At 43.1% G+C, this 21,492-nt stretch overlaps 1 protein-coding gene across 28 annotated transcripts in view; it reads left to right on the top strand.

Annotated features, from left to right (window-relative positions):
• ATP6V0A1 (ATPase H+ transporting V0 subunit a1) overlaps positions 1-21,133 on the top strand; it is a 30,136-nt gene extending 9,003 nt beyond the window's left edge. For 7 of the 28 annotated variants that reach the window (XM_059830295.1, XM_059830294.1, XM_059830300.1 and 4 more), the window contains 14 exons: positions 489-582; positions 1,948-2,160; positions 2,877-3,027; positions 3,254-3,393; positions 4,200-4,357; positions 4,797-4,887; positions 5,702-5,820; positions 6,137-6,353; positions 6,965-7,072; positions 10,074-10,181; positions 10,825-10,842; positions 12,696-12,813; positions 13,284-13,455; positions 19,387-19,516. In XM_059830295.1, coding sequence (XP_059686278.1) covers positions 489-582; positions 1,948-2,160; positions 2,877-3,027; positions 3,254-3,393; positions 4,200-4,357; positions 4,797-4,887; positions 5,702-5,820; positions 6,137-6,353; positions 6,965-7,072; positions 10,074-10,181; positions 10,825-10,842; positions 12,696-12,813; positions 13,284-13,455; positions 19,387-19,480 — 1,801 coding nt within the window. In that variant the 3' untranslated portion in view covers positions 19,481-19,516. Of the gene's footprint in view, positions 1-488; positions 583-1,947; positions 2,161-2,876; positions 3,028-3,253; positions 3,394-4,199; positions 4,358-4,796; positions 4,888-5,701; positions 5,821-6,136; positions 6,354-6,964; positions 7,073-7,809; positions 7,885-10,073; positions 10,182-10,824; positions 10,843-12,695; positions 12,814-13,283; positions 13,456-19,386 lie in introns of all 28 variants that reach the window. The other 21 variants (XM_059830293.1, XM_059830289.1, XM_059830296.1 and 18 more) reach the window with 9 other exon arrangements.
• Positions 21,134-21,492: the final 359 nt, after the last annotated feature.

Below are 21,492 nucleotides of genomic sequence, written 5' to 3'. Positions count from 1 at the left end.
AGTCAAACTAGCCACTCCCCTAGCCTGTAATGCTCAAAGCAGATGACTACTTTGCTAGAGAATGCCTAAAAATAAGGGAGTTCAGGTGTTATCTCTCGGACAGACCTAGTGGGATGTCAGCAGGCGATATTCTCACAGGGAAGACCAACAGTGACTGCTTCTAGCAGCAGCTGCATTGACATGATAGCAGCACCCTGAACTGGGATGGCTAATCAAATTCGTGACAGTGCCTTTGAGACACTGTCAGTACAGGGAATAGAGGATTTTCTCCCACTTCCATTTTCTTGAGCATTCAGCTTCTGTTTTGGCCTGAAGCAAGCTTCTGTACCTATTTGATTTAAAGACTGAAACTCTGCTTGGCAGTCTTTGCTGATCAGAAACTTCTCTTGAGGCGCTCCTTGCTTTATTTCTGTGTTCAGCCATCTGTTGCCCTGACTGGTTTATCTTCTTTCCATCTTTGTCACTAAGGTGGCTTGCATGTCTTTCAGATTCCGTGCCTCCCTCTACCCATGCCCAGAAACACCACAGGAGCGGAAGGAAATGGCTTCTGGTGTCAATACCAGAATTGATGATCTTCAGATGGTAAAATAACTGGGGTCAATGCCCTTTTTTTTCTCTAATAATAGAGTTGAAAACATCTTTGGATCCTATTGAAACAAGAGAATTTTTGGTCCTATTAGATGGCCATATTTTCAGCTCCAGGTAGCTTGAGACCAGCAGCTCAACAGTGCAAGAAGGATGTTTGGGGACTGTCTGCTCAGTTGTTTTCTTTGTCAGGGTTTAGGATGGTGGGGTGGTTTGATCTTTCTGGAGGACTGAGAAGTTAATTATATATATGTAAGTACAGTATCAACAGAGAACTGCATACCAGGGAGCAGAGAGGAATATGCATGTGTAAAGAGGTACCATGTTTTCCAATTCTGAAAGCATGCTTGTATCATTGCCTTTTTAATCTGCAAGAACTTTGAAAACATTTAAACTTATTTCCAAGTTGAGATAACAATGCTAACTTTAACTTAGCTATTCTTTTTTCTGCCTGTCTTCATATTTTCACGTTGTGCTGTCCTCAAGAGCTTCTGCTTTACAACTAATCTCTTGTGCAGCAGCCTGAGTGTTGGTAAAAAGTAATCAGTACACAAAACTACTGGGTGCCAGCTCTGAAATATTTGATGCTTGCTTCAAGGAAGAAAGGCAGTGTGTTATAATGCAGAAAAAATTAAGGTATTTGAGGCAAAAAATAAGAAAAGATTCAGAAATTGAAAGGAAAAATGGTTGAATTTGGACTGCTTATTTGATACGGAAGCTGTCTCAAGCTGGGAATTGTATAGTGCAGCTGTTTAGTAATTTTAAAGTAGACAAGAACTCAGAAGCAATTTAACTAGTAAGATTCAAAGCTGCATGTGCCCTATGTCCTCCCTTTCCCTGGAGTCTAAGACTTTCCAGTCTGGAAATCTGACTTGGCATGAGTTAGATATGTTCCAGTTGGAAAACACCCTCAGTAGAAAACACTTTCTCCTTTTCCCTTCAGTAAAAAAGTCTTTCATTGTAATCTTTGTGTGTTTTCTTAAGGCAATGTACACCTCATTTTTAGAACTCTTCTCTGCTCTTTTAACCTGGGTGGAGGAAAAAATGTTCTCTGTGATCTCTGAACAGTTAGTTGTTTGAAATACCCGCTGACCTTGGAGTTGGAGGAGGAAAGTAGTCAAAAAGTATCCCTGAAAAGAAGTCTTAAGACTTTCTAGCAGAACTAATTAATATGGAGAGTAAAGCATATATTGCAGGCATGCGGCCGTCTTGTGCATGGGATGGGGGAGAGGGGCTCATCCATCCATCCTCTGGTGGGTAAGGCTTGTCTTGTTGGTCAGCCCAATTTCACTGTGCACTTCTGTACACTTTGAGTTTTGGTCAATGATTTTGCCTGATCTTTATCCTACTTCTCTATGAAAGGTGCTGAACCAAACAGAGGATCATCGCCAAAGGGTTTTGCAGGCAGCCGCTAAAAATATCCGTGTCTGGTTCATCAAAGTACGCAAGATGAAGGCCATCTACCATACGCTGAATCTGTGCAATATCGATGTGACACAGAAGTGCTTGATTGCTGAAGTCTGGTGTCCTGTTGCTGACCTCGATTCTATCCAGTTTGCTCTCAGGAGAGGCACTGTGAGTAACTGCTGTACTGCTCCTGTCTGTTGCTGTTCAAGCAGACTAGCAACTGTCAGCAAACACGGCATGGATTAATTGATTTTTCCAAACTGCGAGTCTCTGAAAACCATCCCCTTGGGCTGTTTGAGTCCTCACAGAGGACAGTTTATTTAACATGCAGGAATCATGGCTTATAGATAAACTTTGTAACAAGTATGTTGTGTAAAGCTTTAAGTTCAGGAAAATGCTGTAATGGTACGGCATTTTCCTGTGTTTGAGTCCTTCGGCACATTTAGTTAACGTGACGATGCTTTGTAGTCCTGCTGTTTGGATTTATAGTGGAACTTATTGAAAGGAGCTATCCAGGACATTAGCAAGCTCACCCTCTGCTCAGATAGACAGGTAATAGAGTTGGGTGTCTTGAAGTCCTTTCATTTGCTGTTTTAAAAAATGGAACAAACTATTGCAGGAGTTTTCTTGTCTGTCCTAATCAGACAACGTTCATCCTTACTACAAGTGCTTCTCCTCCTGTGATACAAAGTGGAGAGCAGTGGAAACTTGGCAGCCTTCCTCAGCTGCTCAAGTATATTTTTCATCATGCAAGCACACTACAAAAATGCATGCTTGTAGCTTTCCAAATGCTAACAAGAATGCCAACAAGAAAGTAGTGTTGTACTCTGTCCTCCAGTGCTCTAAAGGTGGGTTTTCTAATCTTCCTTTTTTTTTTTAAACAGGAGCACAGTGGATCCACTGTCCCATCTATTTTAAACAGGATGCAAACCAATCAGACCCCACCAACATACAACAAAACTAACAAGTTTACTTCTGGCTTTCAAAATATTGTTGATGCTTACGGCATTGGAACATATCGGGAAATAAATCCAGGTAAATTCATACTTACAAAAGTCCTAGACATCTATCTCCATTTTTCAGTCATGGTGTTTCTCTGTATTGTCTGTCCTGTGTGAAAATTTCTAACAGAGTACTTAACACCTTTCAGAAGCAGAGGAGAAGCCTGGGAATTCTATTGCTAAATTGCATAAATTGTACTGTGCTAAGTCTGGGCTTACTCAAGAACAGTGCACTAGGAGCTTCATCTTTTCTCTTGCAGCACCATATACGATCATTACCTTCCCGTTTCTGTTTGCTGTGATGTTTGGAGATTTTGGCCATGGAATCCTGATGACTCTGATTGCTGTCTGGATGGTGCTTAGGGAAAGTCGTATTCTGTCACAGAAGAGTGACAATGAGGTAAAGTGGCAGGTCATGCTGAGCTTTGCATTTAAAACAAAGAGTTGCAGCTTGGTTTACTCACATCCTTCCCCCCTTGAGTTGAGAATGCCCATCTCTCCTTATATTTGAAATTTGTGAAGCACACAGACAGAGTGAGAAGCTTGCAGATTACAGACTGAGTAGCATCGTTTCGTAACAGTAGTGAGGTCCTTTGGTTTTCCTTTCAGGTGTTTATAGGAAATTATTCCTTTCAGTTGTTTGAAGGAAATTGTTTATGAAGTGTAGTAGATAAGCTGTTGTAAACAAATCACCGAAAACTTGGTTGGGTCATAAAGGGGTTCAGTCACTGCAAAACTCCTAATTTCTGTACGTGTGTATCATATCTCCAAGGTTCTTCCTATTTGCTGATCTAGGTGGGTTTTGCTTGCTCAGGGCTTAAGTTGACAGGAGGTGAACCAGGGTTAAGATACATTAACAGAGCATGGAGAAAGCTGAACGCTGCCTAGTTCCAAACTAATGCTGCCAGCTGGGGACTTGCATCAGTGTGTGGAGTGCAATTTATCCTCTTCAGCTAATCCCAGATCTCTGTGGACAGTCATGCAGCCTGTTTATCCTGTGTATTCAGATTCTGTTCTGCAGTGCCATCTCTTGCACCCTTAATACCTGCCATGGGGAAATAGAGACTTTGGGCTTTTAGTCCGTATGACTGATATTGTTTGTCCTGCAACTGACTGATTTTACTGTTTCATCTTTATGAGAGACCTTCCTTGTTCTTATGGACTTCCTTTGTTCCTTTTCTGGTTTTTGGGTTTTTTTTATACCAGATGTTCAACATGGTTTTTAGTGGTCGATACATCATTCTGCTGATGGGACTGTTCTCCACTTACACAGGCCTCATCTACAATGACTGCTTCTCCAAGTCTCTTAATATGTTCGGTTCATCATGGAGTGTCCGGCCGATGTTCTCAAAAGGCAATTGGTCGTGAGTAAATAGTTGGTAACTAGATAAAGGGTGACAGTGAGAAGCAGGTGACTTATCTTTCCCCATTGCCCTCCCAACACAGGAAAACAAAATTCTGAACTCAGGCTTATGTAGAATTGGAAGAGAAGTGTAAATGTGATCTAGCCTTTTTTTTTTTTTTTCCAGGAAACTTGTAAAGATGTAGTTTAGCACCTTTCTCCTCATAGAAATAGGAAGATTCCAGTCCTCTGCATCTTTCTTCCTTGTGAGATTGAGTAATGGGTCAAGAGACAGGTTTATTATTAATTCGGAAAAATCTCTAGGACCATGCAGGAACCTTAAAGTTCTCTCAATTTGAGATATTCCTTGCTCTCACAAGGGAAAAATGGTATTAGTTTTTACAGAAAGAGGAGAGTGTTGCTTGTGTTAATGTTTGTGTAATCTACTTATACCCAAACAGAGATGCCTTGCTTGAGAATACTCCTCTGCTTCAGCTGAACCCTGCTATTCCAGGGGTGTTTGGTGGACCCTACCCCTTTGGCATTGACCCGGTGAGAGCTCTTCCTTTGCTGTCCTTTAAGAACACCCTCTGTGTCAACAGAAAGAAAAGTGCCTGTCCAGTTCACTGTGAAAGATTTCCACACCCCAGCCATTCCCTTAGCAAACTGTTTATCAATGTTGGAAATGCTCCTGAATGATAAAATTACTTCAGTTCCTGTTGAGACGCTAGATTCAGGATAGAGAGACTTGTTCTCAGGTCTATTAAAAGCTTCTTTCTCACCCTTTCTAACCTGCAGTATTTTAATCCAATCTGGTTAGACTTGCAAATCACTTTATGAAGTTACTTTTTTACCTTGCGGTAAGTTTTTATGTATTTTTTTCAGTCACTCTTGGAAATGTAAGTTTCTGAGTAATCCTGTCATTTTGTATCTGCCTACATCAATAACACTGCTCCTAACACTGCTTAGAATATTCAATACAAAACTTGCGTGTATTCCACATTGAAGAGGAAGTGCAGAAAATGAGAACTATGTGTAATTGTTCATTTAAATGGATAATCATACCCTTTTCTGTCAAGGATGCAGCTCCCTTTTTCCTTCAACTTTTGCCTACCATAAAAACAAGCAAGGTTTGATTCCTGCTCCGACGGTGGGATCAGTTGCTCTAAGACAGTGTTCCTAGCAGAGAAGGTGGTCTGCTCATTTTCCCAAAAGATATGTGTGACAAACACATCTTTAAAAAAACCTGCTCTTACAGCCTAATACTTCCTGGATGGTTAATACTGTTTAGCTTAAAGTGAACTTTTCATTCTCCTCTGTTTTTCTTTCACTCGGTGTTTGGCTGACTCAGTGTTGTTTTTCACAGATTTGGAATATTGCCAGCAATAAGCTGGCCTTCCTCAATTCCTTTAAGATGAAAATGTCTGTGATTCTTGGCATTATCCACATGCTTTTTGGTGTCACATTGAGTCTTCTCAACCATATGTAAGCGTTTTGCTCTGTTTTTCTCATGGAGGGGGGTAACTTCTTTGGGTGTAATGTTTGTATTAGTTTAAGACGCAGGAGCCTATCAAGACTTTAACTTCTGACTGAAGGGTGCAATACATTTGTTTCTGTCTGCGTATGTAGAACTATGCATGTCAAGTAATTACTGTGTTTAAGCCCCAGCTATTGTTGAAATGCTGAGCCCCTGCAGTTTTGTTCCAAAGATGCTCTTCACATTCTCATTAAAAGTTTCTGCCTTACATATGCCTAATGCTAACCAAATGTAATTTTAAACTCTCTTTTTTTCTTTCTGTAGCTATTTTAAGAAGCCACTGAACATATACCTTGGATTTATTCCAGAAATTATTTTCATGTCATCACTGTTTGGATACCTTGTTATTCTAATTTTCTACAAATGGACAGCTTACGATGCTCACACGTCAAAGGATGCGCCAAGCCTTTTAATACATTTTATCAACATGTTTCTGTTCTCCTATAGTGATACCAGTAACAAGATGCTTTACAAAGGGCAGGTGCGTGCTCTTGCTAGGATAAGATCAGAGATCCATCGTGATATTAGAGTCTTGCATTGACCTTAATAATTGTGAAATCAAGTGTGAAACTATTTTCCTCTGTGATAGAGGAAATGTGGCATCGTTTCCAAAGCCTGATACTATGTAATGTTAAAGAAGGAAGGAATAATCCCTACACCAGGAATTTCTATCAATCTGAACATAAGACAGCTGTGGCTCCAGAACATTTGGATCCAGACTTTTAGTGGAAAGTGATTAGGAATATTGTCCTGCATCTGCAGTGTGGTGCCTCTAAGCTTAGCTAAGACACTAATGCTGTTTCATCCCAGCACTATCAGACACCTGCTAAACTGTCATTCCCTGCAGAACCTTTTGGATTTTTCCTTTATCTAAACCAGTATCAGCATTACATGCTGTGTATAGTCAGATGGGGCAGCTGCAAGCAGACATTAAGTACAGCACATCTTGCTGTTCCAGGAGGAGAGATAGTGAAGCGTCCATGTACTCTGGGAATTCAGTCGTTCAACGTCGCATAAGACCTCTTGGTAGGTTTTGTGTGTGTTTGAGCATGGACTGCCACTAAATCATCTGAGACTTGTTTCTTTTTACAGCAAGGGCTCCAGTGTTTCCTCGTGGTGGTGGCGTTACTCTGTGTGCCGTGGATGCTGGTAGCTAAACCCCTGGTCCTTCGCCATCAGTATTTGAGGAGAAAGCACTTGGTGGGTGACTACCTCTTATATTTTCAATATGAAAACTAATTACGGTTGAAAAGCTATGTTCTCCATCTTGTTCTTGGGTGTGTAGGTTCACACTGCATTATGACCTGTAAAACGTTTTTGCATATTCCTAGACATAAAGGCAGGTGGGTTTTACTGGAGACAAAGTATTGCTTGCCTGCTTCTCAGATCTGGATCCAGCATCAAATCTGCTTTTAAAACCCCTGTATATTGGTAATGATAAAAACAATGTATCTGGCTTGGGCTTTGTCAGCTGGTTTAGGAACACTGTCGTACTAGTTGCTGGATGCACATCTGTGCCTTCACTAGGCTAACAATGTAAAAGCAGAGATTTAAGCTTAATTGGCTGGCAGACTTAGCCATCTTTGTTAAAGCGGTTTGGATGGTAAAAAATAACAATTAAAAGGAAAAAATAGACTTATGCAGTCATTTTGTGAGAGGTTGTCTTCTGGGGTACTCTCTAGGTTTCCAACTGTACTGTAAAGTATCTATATAAAATGCAGGAACCTGGCACACGTGCACTGAGGATACTTGAAAATTCTCCCTGCATGTATGGCAGACAGCTTTTAGGATGTTAAGTGAGTCAAAGATCAGTTCAGTTAAAGACACTCCCTCTCCCTTCTCTGACCATCTTTCATCCTCCCATGTCCCCTCCATTCGTCTCCCTTTCTCTTTTTGTTTTCTTCCTCCTCCCTTTCTTTTCTTCCATTCACTATCAGGAAGGGCAACCCGTGGAGGCCCAAGTCAGCACAGTCCCGAACGAGCAGGCACTAGAGGCAGCAGCGGCTGCAACAGTGAGTGGATTTAAAAATCACCTGATGGATTTAAAGATGGGAGTTGGCTTTCTATCTAATTATCAAGAGAGCATGGAATGTATCTGAATTTCATAAGGGAGTGACAACTGCACCTTTAGGGTGAAAAACACTTTCTCTTGGAAAGAGCAAAGTTCTGCAAAATTGATACATTCTGGAAGAACTACCAGGCTGAAGGATAATAGTTATGTGTGCACAGAATGCAGAGACACTTCTTTGCAGGAGTGCTGCTGAAATCAAAACCTGCAGAGCAGCACAAGAATACCTTGCTACCACATCCCCCCAGGTTAAGTTCCCCTTTTTTCCTTTTCTTGCGTATTTGTTTAAGATAGATTAGGATTCTTCTCAGTGAAGCATTTCTGTTCACATTATGTGTTCCCAAACATCATGTTTATGTGATGGCCTCCCAACAACTTCATATCAGTAATTACTGGATTTTTGACACCTGTGCCCTTGTAGACACTTACTTGAAACTATTATAAAACGGTTGTGCACAAATAAGCCTCTCGGAAGTGTGGGTTTTTTCTACTTATTTGTGTCTAAACCTATAGACAGCCCTTTACTGCTAAAGCTTTTATGGCAGAGTGAAGATTGCAGCAGCTCCCAAAACTTGGTCCCTTCCCCAGTACTGCATATTTCAACTTGGTTTTGGTTGTGAATGCTGCCTAGCTAGGAAGCGTAAATCTCGCAAACTATGTGAAGTACATTGTGCACTCCACATGTCTAAGGCGCTGCGAGGCACTTTTTAGCTGTTGGCCAGTGTTTCTGTCATGACATTTTAAATAGCCTCACAGAAATGTCAGAAATGAAAATGGATCTTTTGTGCATAATCCGTTCAGTGTATTAAGTGTGTCTCAATACAAGAAGCTGTGAGGGAAGGTCTTTGTATGAGGTGTGGTTAGAAGTATAAAGTAAACGATTAGAGCTTTTGAAGCCATGTTTAGATTGGATAGTTTACAGAGAACGGATAGAAGTCAAGTGTGAGGGAAAAGCTGCAAAAGTGCAAATTCACGCAGGCTAGAAATACATAAATAGAATACCGATACTAGTCATCAGTAACTTGTAATGTTTCAAAGATGCTGAAAATCCTAATAAAAGCATTTTCTTACTTGTAAATGTTTTTTTTTTTTTAATTTTATTTCTATTCTCAGAGTGCTAAAGCTGAATGCAGGGCTTTTCTTTCCATTTGTGGCATTTCAGTTTGCCTCTCTAAGTGGGTCAGACTCACAGGTCTTAATTTATAGTCCCTCAGATCAGTCATGAGCATTTTCTGTCTTTGGAGCTCCTAGAGGGAGATAGAAATCCTGCTGTACAGTGCACAGAGCTGCTGGCTGAACAGAAATCCAAAGACAGTGATGTGCACATTAGGCCTCCGTTGTCCAACATGCGTTTACGATGCATATAAGCTCTGCTTGAGGGCACTGTCAGATGATCAACAGGTTTGTGCATCCTTTCTTGGTGGTAAGACAGTATGGAGGAGGAAGCCTGCCATAAATCAGATGTTAACTGTGCAGTGATTACAGTTGCCAAGTGAGAAGAGCTCTTGACTCTTTCAAAGATTCAACTCGGTTTGTGGATTATTCTTTTCTATTTGGAGTGCAATGGAGTTACAGCTAAGGGTCAGATGCTGAATGTCAGAACAAATGTCTAAAAAAGGAACGTAGAATTTCCAAGTAAGGGAAAGTCTGATTTCCCATGTGCAGTGTTAGTATGCCTGACACTGGTGGGGAGTGTATGTGTGTATGTATATTTGTATCAGTCTGTTCTGCTTTGAGTTCCCACTATGTGACTCGTTTCATTTACAACAGCAGTGGTGTTTCAGTGCTTGTCCAGCAGCTGCTGGGCAAAACCTTGGTCTGTTGCACGTCAGTGCCAGCAAATGTCCTCTTGAGAGATGTGCCTTTTATTTTACTTAGGGTTGCAGTTACTTTGTAGAAATGTATCAAGTATTCATTCAGACAGACTTTTTTTCCCCCCAACCCTAGCAGGAATCAGCATCTTTCCCATCCAAGCTGGGAAATAGAATTGTACAGCTGGCTTAACCTGGGCCTTAATACTTAATATTTTGCTTTCTTCTGTGAGCTGCTGCTGCACGTGGAGTCATAAGAAACATGCGCTCTTGCAGTAAAACACAAACAACACTTTGCTCTTTCTTTTTCTGCATGTGTTAGGGAACGCACAACTTTGGTGGGATCCGAGTGGGCAATGGACCAACTGAGGAGGATGCTGAGATCATTCAACATGACCAGTTATCTACCCACTCCGAGGAGGGGGAAGAGGTAAGCACCTGACCATCCTCCTTCTCAGGGCAGTGCAGAACGTGCTAGCTTTTTGACTATATTTACTGATTTCCAAGCTGTTTAAAACTAAATAGCAACATTTTCAGTGAAGTGTTTTCATAGCAGTTTTCATACAGACTATCTCTCAGTCATTCCCAGGACTCCAGAAAAAGCAATATAATTTGCATATAAAGGGAAATGTGGCTCTGTTTGTTCCCATTACAAAGAACCAGCATCTTAGGGGCTACACGGTAAGAGTTGCACAGTACTCCCAGATGGCACGTGCAGCTTATGCTCTGGCTGAAGTGCAGTGCAGTTGTGCTACCTGCTTCTCCAGTGTCAGCGAAAATCCAGGGGCTGTATTTCTGCAGCAGTGAAATCTCGTTTGTATATTCATTTTGACTGCCGGGGGTAATATTATTTGGTTTTCCTTACCTCTGGTAGAGAAGAAAAGGGAGTCAATCTCATGTAGTTTGGGAGTATTCTGATGCCTGTTAACAATTCTTCAGCGGTATCTTGCCTCTGTAGAGCATGGGATGTGTTACTGCTTTACTGTGTCATGTTTAGAAGGGAATTATTGAATGTGTGCATGATTAATGTTGTGATTGAGACACGGCACTAAATGTAAACTTATGTTTTCAAGCCTACAGAGGACGAGGTGGTAAGACTACAGCCAGCTTTGCGTTCATGTGTATCTGGACTGTTTCCCATTGGTGTAAAACACATGCTGAATCAAACATTAAGTCATGACATCTTGTTTTCCAAAAGATCTAGCTATTTACATGTTACAGGCCATTTTTAATTCTTCATGCATACATGCCCATTAACAGACCTTTAATTACTTCATCTACACAGCTTGTTTGTCTTATCCTCTGTCTGCAGATCTTTCTTAGTTTACCTGGAAAGCTCTTAAGCTGGAAGTCTGAAACTGAAAAGTTTCTGCTTTTAAACTTCCGAAGAAGTATCGTTTTGCCTTATGTTGTGTGTTTGGTAATTCTGCACTGCAACAAACTGTTTAAAGATATTTTTTGCCAAACTATCTGCCCTTTTAAGGATGATACTGGTTGTTGCCAGTCAGCAAATACAGCAAAACCAGTCCGGTTTCATACAGTTCAACAACTCAACTAACCAGTATCTTTCTGTAAAAGAGAAGCTCTGTTCTGAGAAACTGCTCATTCGTGAACACTTGTAACAAGTACGAGTATTAAAGAAATGTTTTTTTTAGGAATACTCATGCAGGATTGATTGTAGGTTTCAGCACTGTCAGGTAACCAATTTTAATACAAAAAATATAAATGCCATGAAAATAGAGTAGCTTCACAACACTGGTACTGTTGTAAATTGTGCTGAAAGTGGTTTTGCTTCGAGATCTCGTATGCATAGGTCCATCTAGAGTTGAGGGGGATGCGGAAACAGTGTGCTGGTGTACCTGTTAATTCTATGTATCACTAAACCTGTGAAAAATGTGTAAAACTACAAATACTGTGCCATAACAATCCTGCTGATTCTCTCACTGCCTAGCATAGTGGTAACTCTCTCCAGCAGTTGCATGTGGCTGTAAATTGTCATTGTTTAAATATTTGTCACATTCCATTTACTGCACACTGACTTGCCACGTGTGCTGAGAGGTGGTACTGTTCACTGGGGCAGGCTTTATTAAAGACCTTTGCAGTTCGCATTCTGTGGAGAAAGAACTGGGCTTCTGACAGTTTATTTAATGTAATTGTTTGAAATATTTACTGCCCTGGATATACTAGGGGAGAAATAAGAATATAAATAGCTTTCTGTGCATGCTTAGCGCATTAGTCACTTGCTGTATTTAAAACATCATGTTCACTTAACTTAAATATGAGCAGTTTCTGAAGCGTGGATTAAATCCAAAAGGTAGGGAATGCTTTCCCAAGCTGCAGAATAAGAAACTGTCCTACATGGCAGCCTTCCTTATAAGTTGTTCTTTTATTATTTCTGAAAATTACCAAGACACAGAGACTTTGCCAATGAATGGTGCACAGATATCACTTTTTCAAGATTGCTTTGTGCATTATTTTTGCTTTCAAAAAGGGCAAGTTCATATCTTGCAAAATGCTCTTGTTGATCCTGTAGCAAAGGTGCATACACAGTATCCACTTGGAATACTGTCTCCTTTTTCATAGTGGTACATACAGTTTACCGGTGAATTCATATGAATACCATCTTGTTGCTGAACAGTCTTTTCCTGGCAAAATCCATGGCTGAATTTGAAATATCTTACTTTCATATGCTAGAATGTGAAAACAATAATATTCAAGCCGCAGCAGTGAACTATCATTCTACGAAACCTAGCAAGACAAGAGAATTCATTTTTCATTTATAAAACTTGACATGCTAAACCAGGAGAAGACAGTATCAGTGTCTAACTTCAAACATGGTGTCCTTGGTAATAGCACCAGGTAGTGTGCTCGTTGTCCCCAGTCGGCCAACCCTTGCTGCTTGCGAGGCTCGCAGCTCTCTTCATTTTCTGTGTTCTCTTTGCAGTTTGACTTTGGCGATACTGTGGTGTACCAGGCTATCCACACCATTGAATATTGCCTGGGGTGCATTTCAAACACTGCATCCTACTTGAGGCTCTGGGCCCTCAGCTTAGCCCATGCACGTGAGTATTCCTTATGGAATGGAGGTTTGGATCTGTGTCTCTGATCACCCTGGGCAGGCAGTAGGTGAAAGGCAGGAATGCAGGTAGCCTCCCCGGAGCTCAGCTGTCAAGCACTGCTAGAGAAGGATGGAACTGTGTGTGCATTAGCTGGGACTGATCAAGTCTAAGCACCAGTGTCTACTTGCATAGCGCTCTGCTAAAAGCTGTCTGGATCTAGAAGGGAGGGATGGAGTTGAAAGTGCTGAATAAAGCCAAGAGCTGCTGAGCAAGGACTCTGCACAGTGTGCAACAGTTGGAGGCAATGTCCTGACATACTTTGCTGCAAAAGCTGTTGTCCCTCTTAAGTTTCCCACCTCACTGTAGTGGGAGTTTGCTTGACTTTTGGTTTTGCTTTATAAGTAAACTGCAACGACCCTCCATTCTTGCTGAATGTTCTGAAATGAGCCCTCTTCTCCCCTTTCTCCTGGTAGAGCTCTCAGAGGTGCTCTGGACCATGGTGATCCACATTGGCCTCAGCGTGAGGAGTCTGGGCGGAGGCTTTGGCCTCTTCTTCATATTTGCTGCTTTCGCTACCCTGACAGTAGCAATTCTCCTGGTCATGGAGGGACTGTCTGCTTTTCTCCATGCTCTTCGCTTGCACTGGTGAGTTACTGGAACATGCAGAGATTTCAAAGCTCTTCATATCAAGAAAATTGATGTCACCTGGACTGTGTAGAAATGCCATCTTCTAGAAAATTGTATTGACCCTAAAACAGGAAAGCTAAGGCTATAAAACTGGGGTAGTGGATAATATTGAGCCAAGATGAGCAATGTTCAGAAGTGCTGGAGTACCACAAATCTACCTAAACATCTAAATGTCCTACAGCAGATGTGCTCTGACAGCAGAAAGTCTTTAAAAGGATCTGAGATTTCAGTCTTTTTTCTAGTGATACACTGCTCTCTCCTGATTGTATGCATAAACGTTGCTTAGAAATTGTGGAGAGTAACTGATCTCTGCTTAAAAATAAGTTAGACTAAAGCTTTGTGAACACTGGGATGGGAAAGCTGTGCTGGATGGATGAGCGTGCTTGTGGCTTTCAGTAGGACTTTAGTGTTCTGTCTTTTGCCTGGTTCTAATGTTTGTTTTCCTTAGTGTGCAAGAGCTACTGACTGCAGCTTCCTTCAGGTGGTCTTGCTAATCTTCGTAAGACCTTGCGTTGAACGGGGACAGCTTTTCCTGTCTGCCCTTTGGGGTGCTGTGGAATAGTAGCCATTTCTTGCTGGTCTTGCTTATCGGCAGATGCTTTTGTAGCCCCTTTCCTGTGATTTGTAAGCTCCTGTGTATGCAGACAGCCAGTAAACAAGAAGAAATTGCTAACTAGAGTGCTTATTGCTTTCTCTGCACCCAAATATGGAAAGTGTTCAAGAGCTTTCTCTAATCCGTATTTAAGAGCGCTCGTTGTTCCACTTCAGATCCTCTGGTTAGTGCACTGGGGGATCAAAGGAGCAGCGTGGGAATGGGTTTTGCTCACCTAGGGTTCCCTTCAGCCTAAAGTGTAGGGGAGGGGGAGTATGTCTGTACCTTTCCTGGACAGTTTGGGTTGCTGCCATCTCTTAAGGTAGTTTGTTTCCTGGTAGGTCAGGAGAAGAAAGTAAAGTCCCATGAAGTTCACAAGGAATATTCTGTCTTGCTTAAATGGGAGAAAAAGGTTGTTAGCAGTTTTTAAAAGTAGTTCTGCAAGTGAAAAAGGAAGTCAGTGACTTAAAAAAAAAAAAAAAAAAAAATCAGCCCTGTTGCACTTTTACCCTGCTTCTGGGGAAGGAACACTTTGTCCCTTTGCCCTCTCCGTTGGCAGCCGGTGGGGTGCAGGCTGGAGTGTCCTGGAGTGCCTGGCTCTTTGTAGCTCCAGTGAGTCGAGCTTCACCCGGGGATTCAGAGGAGTAGCCATCTTGTGCTGAGGGAGCCCATGGGGGGGCCGCTGCTGAAAATGGCTGCTGGATGGTGCTTCTGTTTTTCCTGGCATCCAGCCGAGAAATCTTCATACCAGTCACTTGAGAACTTCTTGCTGACTGGCTGGTGTTTCCTCATCCTCATCCTGCTGTCACTGTACTATGCCATTGCATCAGTGGGGAAGAAAGAGCTCTGCAAACCCTGCCTGGTATTATCGCTAGCAGTCCAAGAAGAGCAGAGAGTAAGCAGTACTCTTAACGCCATATGTGGTGGTTTTGATCTGCAATTGCTTGTGAATTAGTGGATTTTCAAAGTCTTGCTTCTCTGGAATGCAGTGCTGCATGGCACATCTCTGAACAATAGCAGGTGAATGGTTCTGAACGCCTTTTCTTCTTGGCAGGCTCTGTGTTTTCTTTTTTACCCAAAGGGATGGGCTAAGATAAGAAAGCATGCTTTTCTGGAGATACCTGTCTTGCGTTAATAACCACAAACGGCACTTACAGATACCACTCACAGAGCACCTGGAACAAGTGTGAACTGGAGGTTGCAGTTCAGCCAAGGGGTGGCTTTTCACGTTGCCAGGCTATCTCTAAAGGGTGATTAAAAAATTGTTTGGAAATGTGTCAAGGGAATATGCATGTCACTGAAATGGCAAGCAAACAGAGAAAGCCAGCTGGGCAATAGCAATAAGCACATGGATCCCTGTTGCCGTGCAGGGCACTTGCTGGGGAGCTGTGGAACTATGAAGTCGTATTTTCCCTAAACATGTTTCAAACTTGTAAAATTTTAATACACATTCTCTAAGAGAAAATCTGTTCAAGCTTAGAGCCTGAGAAGCAAGTTTAAGGCCATATTTCAGATTGCAAGTAATCTGCTGAAATTATTTTGGGTTTGTTGGATTTTCGTTACCACAGTGGCGAGTAAGACACCGGCAGTTGTTCAGAAGAACATACTGTTAACATTCCTTTTTGGTTCTGAACGTGAAATCAGGATGTTTCCAATGGTAGGTGTTCCCTTTTTAGAAGGAGGGAGGGGGGGTCAAATACAGCTGTCCTGGGAGAAGCAGATTGGATTTTCTGGCTGTGGGACAAGTCACCTATCAGGAATTCTGAAGGTGTGGGTGGTTCAGCCTTCCTGGAAAGGAGGAGGAATTTAGCATGTGTCTTACTGGTCAGGAAAAAAGCACAGATTGTTCCATGTGCTCTGCCTATCAGTCCCAAATGAGGAAGATTTATTTAGTGCCTTTTCAGAAAGTATGCATTCTTTCAGCAGGCTGGGTTTTTCTGGGGTGGAGGAAGCACTCAGTGCTGCCAAGATTGCAAGGTTGTGTATTGGAGGTCTCTTGGAGCTCGGTAGCTGTCTGAGCTATACCCCACACCGTGCTGTTAACTCCTTTTACTGTAGAGTCACTGTTCTGAAATATTTTACCTTTCTATTTGCTTTTCAGTAATGTAGTTTGACATGAATGTTTAGATTAAAGTAGCTTGCCTTTTTTAAGCTAGTCAGCTCTTCTAACGTGCGTAAACGTAGACTTTGCCCAAAAGGAGACGTTTGTAACTGGATTCAAAGGGTCCCAACATCATGGGTTGATGCAGGAATATGGTTTCAGTGGAGCTGTTTTCCTGTGTAAAGCAGAATTTTAGTCCCAGTTCTAGGCCTGATTTGGAACTGGAAGCTATTCTCCCTAGAATATGTCCGCAGACCAGGCCACAGCTAGAAAGAACGGGTAGCAGTGGGCATAATACAAAGCAAATCAGGTTAATGCAGAGCAGTGAAAAGTGGGGTTTATGTTGCTCTGTAGGAGAGAGGTTGGTGCTAAATGAGCATCGTGATGTAGGGGGTTCAGTTGCAGAGTCTGGAGCAGTTAAACCATGTTATTCAGACTTGGCTCTGGTTACCCAAGTGTGTCTCTCAGGCAGTCTCCCACCCCTCAGTCCGTGTCCATCGGTGTGGAGCGGATGGGTCCTTGCCATACGTGACTACAGGTTTGGCAAACACAGAGAACTGTGTTCTGCTGCTTTTGCTAAAGGTTTCAGTCTGTTCTCTGCCTGAGGTGTAGTGTCAGCGGCTTCCTTGGCAGGTGTGTGCGCCTCATCATGGCCATACTTGATACAGACATAAACGTGATTTTTTTTTTATCATGGGTTGCTTGAGCTGTTTGCCACTGGTCCGTAAACATCCCCAGAATGAGCCTAGCCCCTTGGAGGCAGTGAAACGGATCCAAAGCAGTGCTGTCAGCTGTGCAGCGTTAGGGGCAGCTGAAGGCAGGCAGCTCACGCAATGTCTGTTTTGTTCTGAATGGCAAAGTTGGAGAGTGCTGTGGGTCTGTGCAAGGGACACCAAAATAGATTTCAAACACAGCAAATGTGGTCAACCTCAACCGTGCGGAATAAATAAAAAGCAGCAATTATGCAGTGCTTCGTGGACGACTGTTCTCGGCTGTAAACTGACAATGGACAGGCAGACCCCCCTCTGCCCAGGCAGAGCTCCTGGCCCGCTGCCACCCAAGGGGGAGTGCTGCTTTCCGAGAGGCGTGGGCGTGCTGGAGTTGCATCCCATTCGTGATCCAGTGAGCAGCAGTGGGGGTGGTGAAGCCCAGCGCCCCACCCGCGTGCCAGAATTTTATTTTTCTTTGTAAAGGTCATGAGCCAGAGCTTGTCTTTAGTGCGACCATCAGAGCACACTACTGCTCTAAAAGGCAGTCTCCAGTAAGCACAGGACAGAATGACCCGTGGTGTGGCGTATGAAACTGCTGTCCTTTTTGGGAAAGAGTAACTGCAACAATCTACACCAACACCCCTGTCGCTTTCTGACTGTAAGGTATGCTTTAGGCTGCCTTCTTTGAGGTGTGCTCTGAATCGGCATCGGCACTCACCTTTAAGAACAAAAATACCGAGTAGGAATTTGCACTTGTACTAAATGCAAGTTAGGGTTCCTCTTCAACAACTGTCTCTGCAGTTGCTTCCCACAGAACTGTGAGCTGCCTAGTCTTCCAGACAGTGCGGGTACTCTGTGACTCTGTTGGGTTGGAAAATCCACATAACTACAGTCCAACAAACACTTAAGCTAATTATTAATACAAAAAAGCTGAAGAGTGGGTTTTCTTGAATGCTGACTGCCAGAAAGCTTTCTGGTCTGTTTATTTACAGTGCAGTGCAACTGTCTAGTAAATTCTTCCGCAGGACTTCATCACTGATGAGAGAGGCACAGTGCAAAGTTTAGCAATAGAGCTGGTACACATGACAGCCAGTGATCCTGGAAACAGCAGTGTCTCATACCAAAAAAGGACCTTGGATTCTGGGTGTTCCTGTAGACAACTGCAGAAAAAACACAGAGAACGTTTAAGCCATGAATATTTGGTTAAATAAACTTTTTCACTAGTTCCCTAACCTTACAACAGCCTCTCCTCGAGCTTCAGGCATCCAGTTGTGGCCAGTTGTAACCGAGTGTGTCCAAAAGGAGCTTTCAGATGTCAGGGCCAGCTGGAACAGTTAATCATCAGGGTTAAAATTTCATTTACAGTGGGTTCTGTGTGACTCAGATACCCAACCCTCTGCCTCTTATTTCCTTTTGCTTACAAAATAGTCACTTAGTCACAGGATACTTAGGGAGATTATCAGGGTTCCTGAAAAACTGGAGCATATTGGCAAGGAGCCCTTCCTCCCACGCGGAAAATCCTGCTCATCCTAGGGATTCCTCTGCAGGGAAGTCTGCGTATCTGCATGAACAGGCAGCAGAAGATATGAGCAAAAAGCCTTTTCCTGAACGTTCGCCTCCTGAGCTCTGTTGGGAAATCACTTTTTGTCAGCTGAAATGCCAGCAGCTTTGGAGTTTACCATGATTCCTGATTTGGAAAAAAATAATTAAAGTCTGCCTTTTTGTGCTTCATAAAAATACTTCTCCTGATTTGTGTTAAATTGCTGCACAGTTTGCTGTCACTTGATTCCTACAGAGACTTTGTGTTTTTTAGTGGATCACGCGATGGAAAGTGTTTCTCATGAGGCTCATGAAACACTGTTCTTGTTTTTACTGTGAATCATGGGATTATTTTTTTCTTTCCCTATTTGGCTGTTGCTGACCATTGGACAGTTCTCTAGAATAATTCTTTTTTTAAACTGGGTTTATTAGGGGAAGCAGGCAAACAAGGCTAAGTTAATGTTCAGCTGGAGACAACAGGCACATCTCTAGCTCCGCAGAAGCAGTCATGTGGGGATAAACCAAATATGTTTAAGTAAATAAACAGAAGTAGCTGATGGAGGAAGTCTGAGCACAGCATCACACTGTTGGGGTTTGTTCTGACTAAAATGTGAACTTTAGTAATGAGATCTTCTAGAAAATGCTGTGTACTCCTAGGTGCTTCTCAGTGATACCGCCGTTAGGGAGTTCATCCTATTTTTGTTGCCCTTTTATTGGCCGTGTGGGGGTGGGATCAAAGTACCTGGACGATTCTCCTCTGCTCCGCTCCAGAAACGTCAAACAAAAATTTGGGGTTTGTGCCAATAGATACGCTGCAATGTAATACCATTTTTTAAAGCTTTATTTTTTTTATAGTTAATCATACTTTTAATGGAGTTCTTGCTAATTGCTAACTCGTATCTGAGAGCTGCATTTTTAATGAACACACACTCTTCCCTCTCTTGCAGGATTGAGTTCCAGAACAAGTTCTACACTGGCACTGGATTCAAGTTTCTCCCTTTCTCCTTTGATACCATCCGTGAGGGGAGGTTTGACGATTAAAGATCCCTCCACTCAAGCAGTGTTAAACATAGTGTGTTTATGGCTAGCTCTCTCCCGTGTGTCTGAGTTGCTTGTAATCCTCCCCTAGTGAAAATAACTTATTGCAGCACCCTCGAGTGTTACCGTGGCGTTTCAAAGCCAAGAGCTTTGACATTCTCGGGTAATGAGTGACACTGGATCAAAGAAACTTTTCCTTCCTTAAGTTTACCACTGAAGATACTAAGTGCATGAAGTGTCTGAGTTTGGTGTGTAATAGTGTACTTCTGGTGTTGTGAATTCCCTGGCAGGCTTATCGGGGCGGTATGAGAGCAATGCAGCTATGGCTGAGTGGGCATACAAGCACATGGAGAAAAGGCGTAACAACTTCAGCTTGCACAAGGCTTGCTGCTTGGGAGGAGATACTTTTTTTTAAGAAAGTTTTACATGTGGATCCTCTGTGTGTCTGGCTCTGATGTAAACAAATTAGGAGCAGTGGGCAGTTGACAATCCAGGGTGTGCTTCTCCTACCTCCAGGGCTTCCACATGTGCCATGTTTTAATCTGACAAAAACAGTGTCTCATCCCCTGCAGGGATTCAACTCTTTGAACTCTGGCTGGGATTCGAGGAGCCGATATGAAGGGGTAGGACTCAGCCTCAGCTAAGTGTATGGTGGCTCTGTGTTTGCTCTAGTGATGGGGAAACACCTTGTCCTTTGCAAGAAAGGCTGTTCCTTTCCTCCCTGGAGGAAAGGTCCTTTAACTTGTGCACCTGCGCACTCATATCCCAGGCAAAGCCCCGAGTCCAGCAGCGCAGGCCCCTTCCACCTCTTGTTTCTGGAGGCAGTGGTGAGGACAGGGGGCTCAGGCACAGGGGGCTTGGCTGCCCTGCTGTGGCCTGGGGCGAGCTGCCATGCAAGCTGTCATCTCGGGTACTGACCGCTGGCAGTGGAACTTGGGTTTTTTGTTTAAAACCAAAGCCCTGAAGCTGTAGAGTCCTAGAGGCACATCCAGATAATGCCTGCATAGACTCTGCATCAGTGGAGGCAGCTTTTGCAAAGGTGGAGGTACCAGTGACATACGTTGTCATGTACACTTGGGGTCTAAGGAGCCCTTTAAGGGAGAACAGAGGCTGAGTCTTCCCTAAATAGTTCCATGGCAGTGGAGTCTCGGTATTTCCCCACAGTAGCTGTTGCTTTTTCTCCTGTGCAAAATGTGAATAATTTCTTGTCCTCCCCAACTCGATGTAGCTGTAGGAGCAGTGGAGGGGTGTGTGTTAGTGCTGTGTGTAACTGTCATGTTTAATTGTCACAGTGGATCTGAAGTATTTGTGTATGAACAAATTAGAACGATAATGAGAATCATTGTAACCTGGCATTGAAGATGAAATGCCACGCAGTGCAGGGCTGTTTAAAATTATGTGATAAAGGTGTGTGTGCACTGCACGCTGCAACGGGTGCGTGCACGGAGCAGGGGCATCCTTGTGCTGCGTGTGGGCAGCTTCTGGGTAATCGCTGTGTTTACAGGTAGAGTTGGCTGTATGTTTACAATGGTGTTTGCAGAATGCAAGATGAAATCAAAACTTGTTGCAAGTGGAGCAGTGACAGCAGTCCTCCTGCCCAGGTGAAACGCATTGCTGACAGTCACTGTATAAATTAAAGTAACTGCACAACAAGCACTGTGGCCTCTTTTTTCTGCTTTCCCGCACTGTCTGAAGGGTGTTCCTGGGCAGCGCCTCTTCTCTGTCGGACACTGGGCAGAGCCGCGAAAGCAGTCTAGGGGGAGCTGGGACCTTCAGCTTTCCTGCCCTGGGATCCTATCACCTTGATGGCCAGTACAATGGGGTGGGCAGAGCTGGTTTGTAAAATGAGAACGGCGTGCCTGTGCCTCGGCTGAAATGTCTCTGTGCTTATCAAGCCCTGGCTGACATCCTGAGCGAAGGCTGGCTGGGGCCAAGCAGGGGCCATTTTGTCCCGGAGCCTCCTCCCTGCCCAGATAAACCTGTTAACGGAGTGAAATGAGTGGTTATGCAGGAAG

Source organism: Gavia stellata, chromosome 28, assembly GCF_030936135.1.
Source record: "Gavia stellata isolate bGavSte3 chromosome 28, bGavSte3.hap2, whole genome shotgun sequence".
NCBI lineage: Eukaryota > Metazoa > Chordata > Aves > Gaviiformes > Gaviidae > Gavia > Gavia stellata.
Note: the sequence above shows the minus strand (reverse complement) of the source record. Positions and strands in the feature narration are given on the sequence as shown.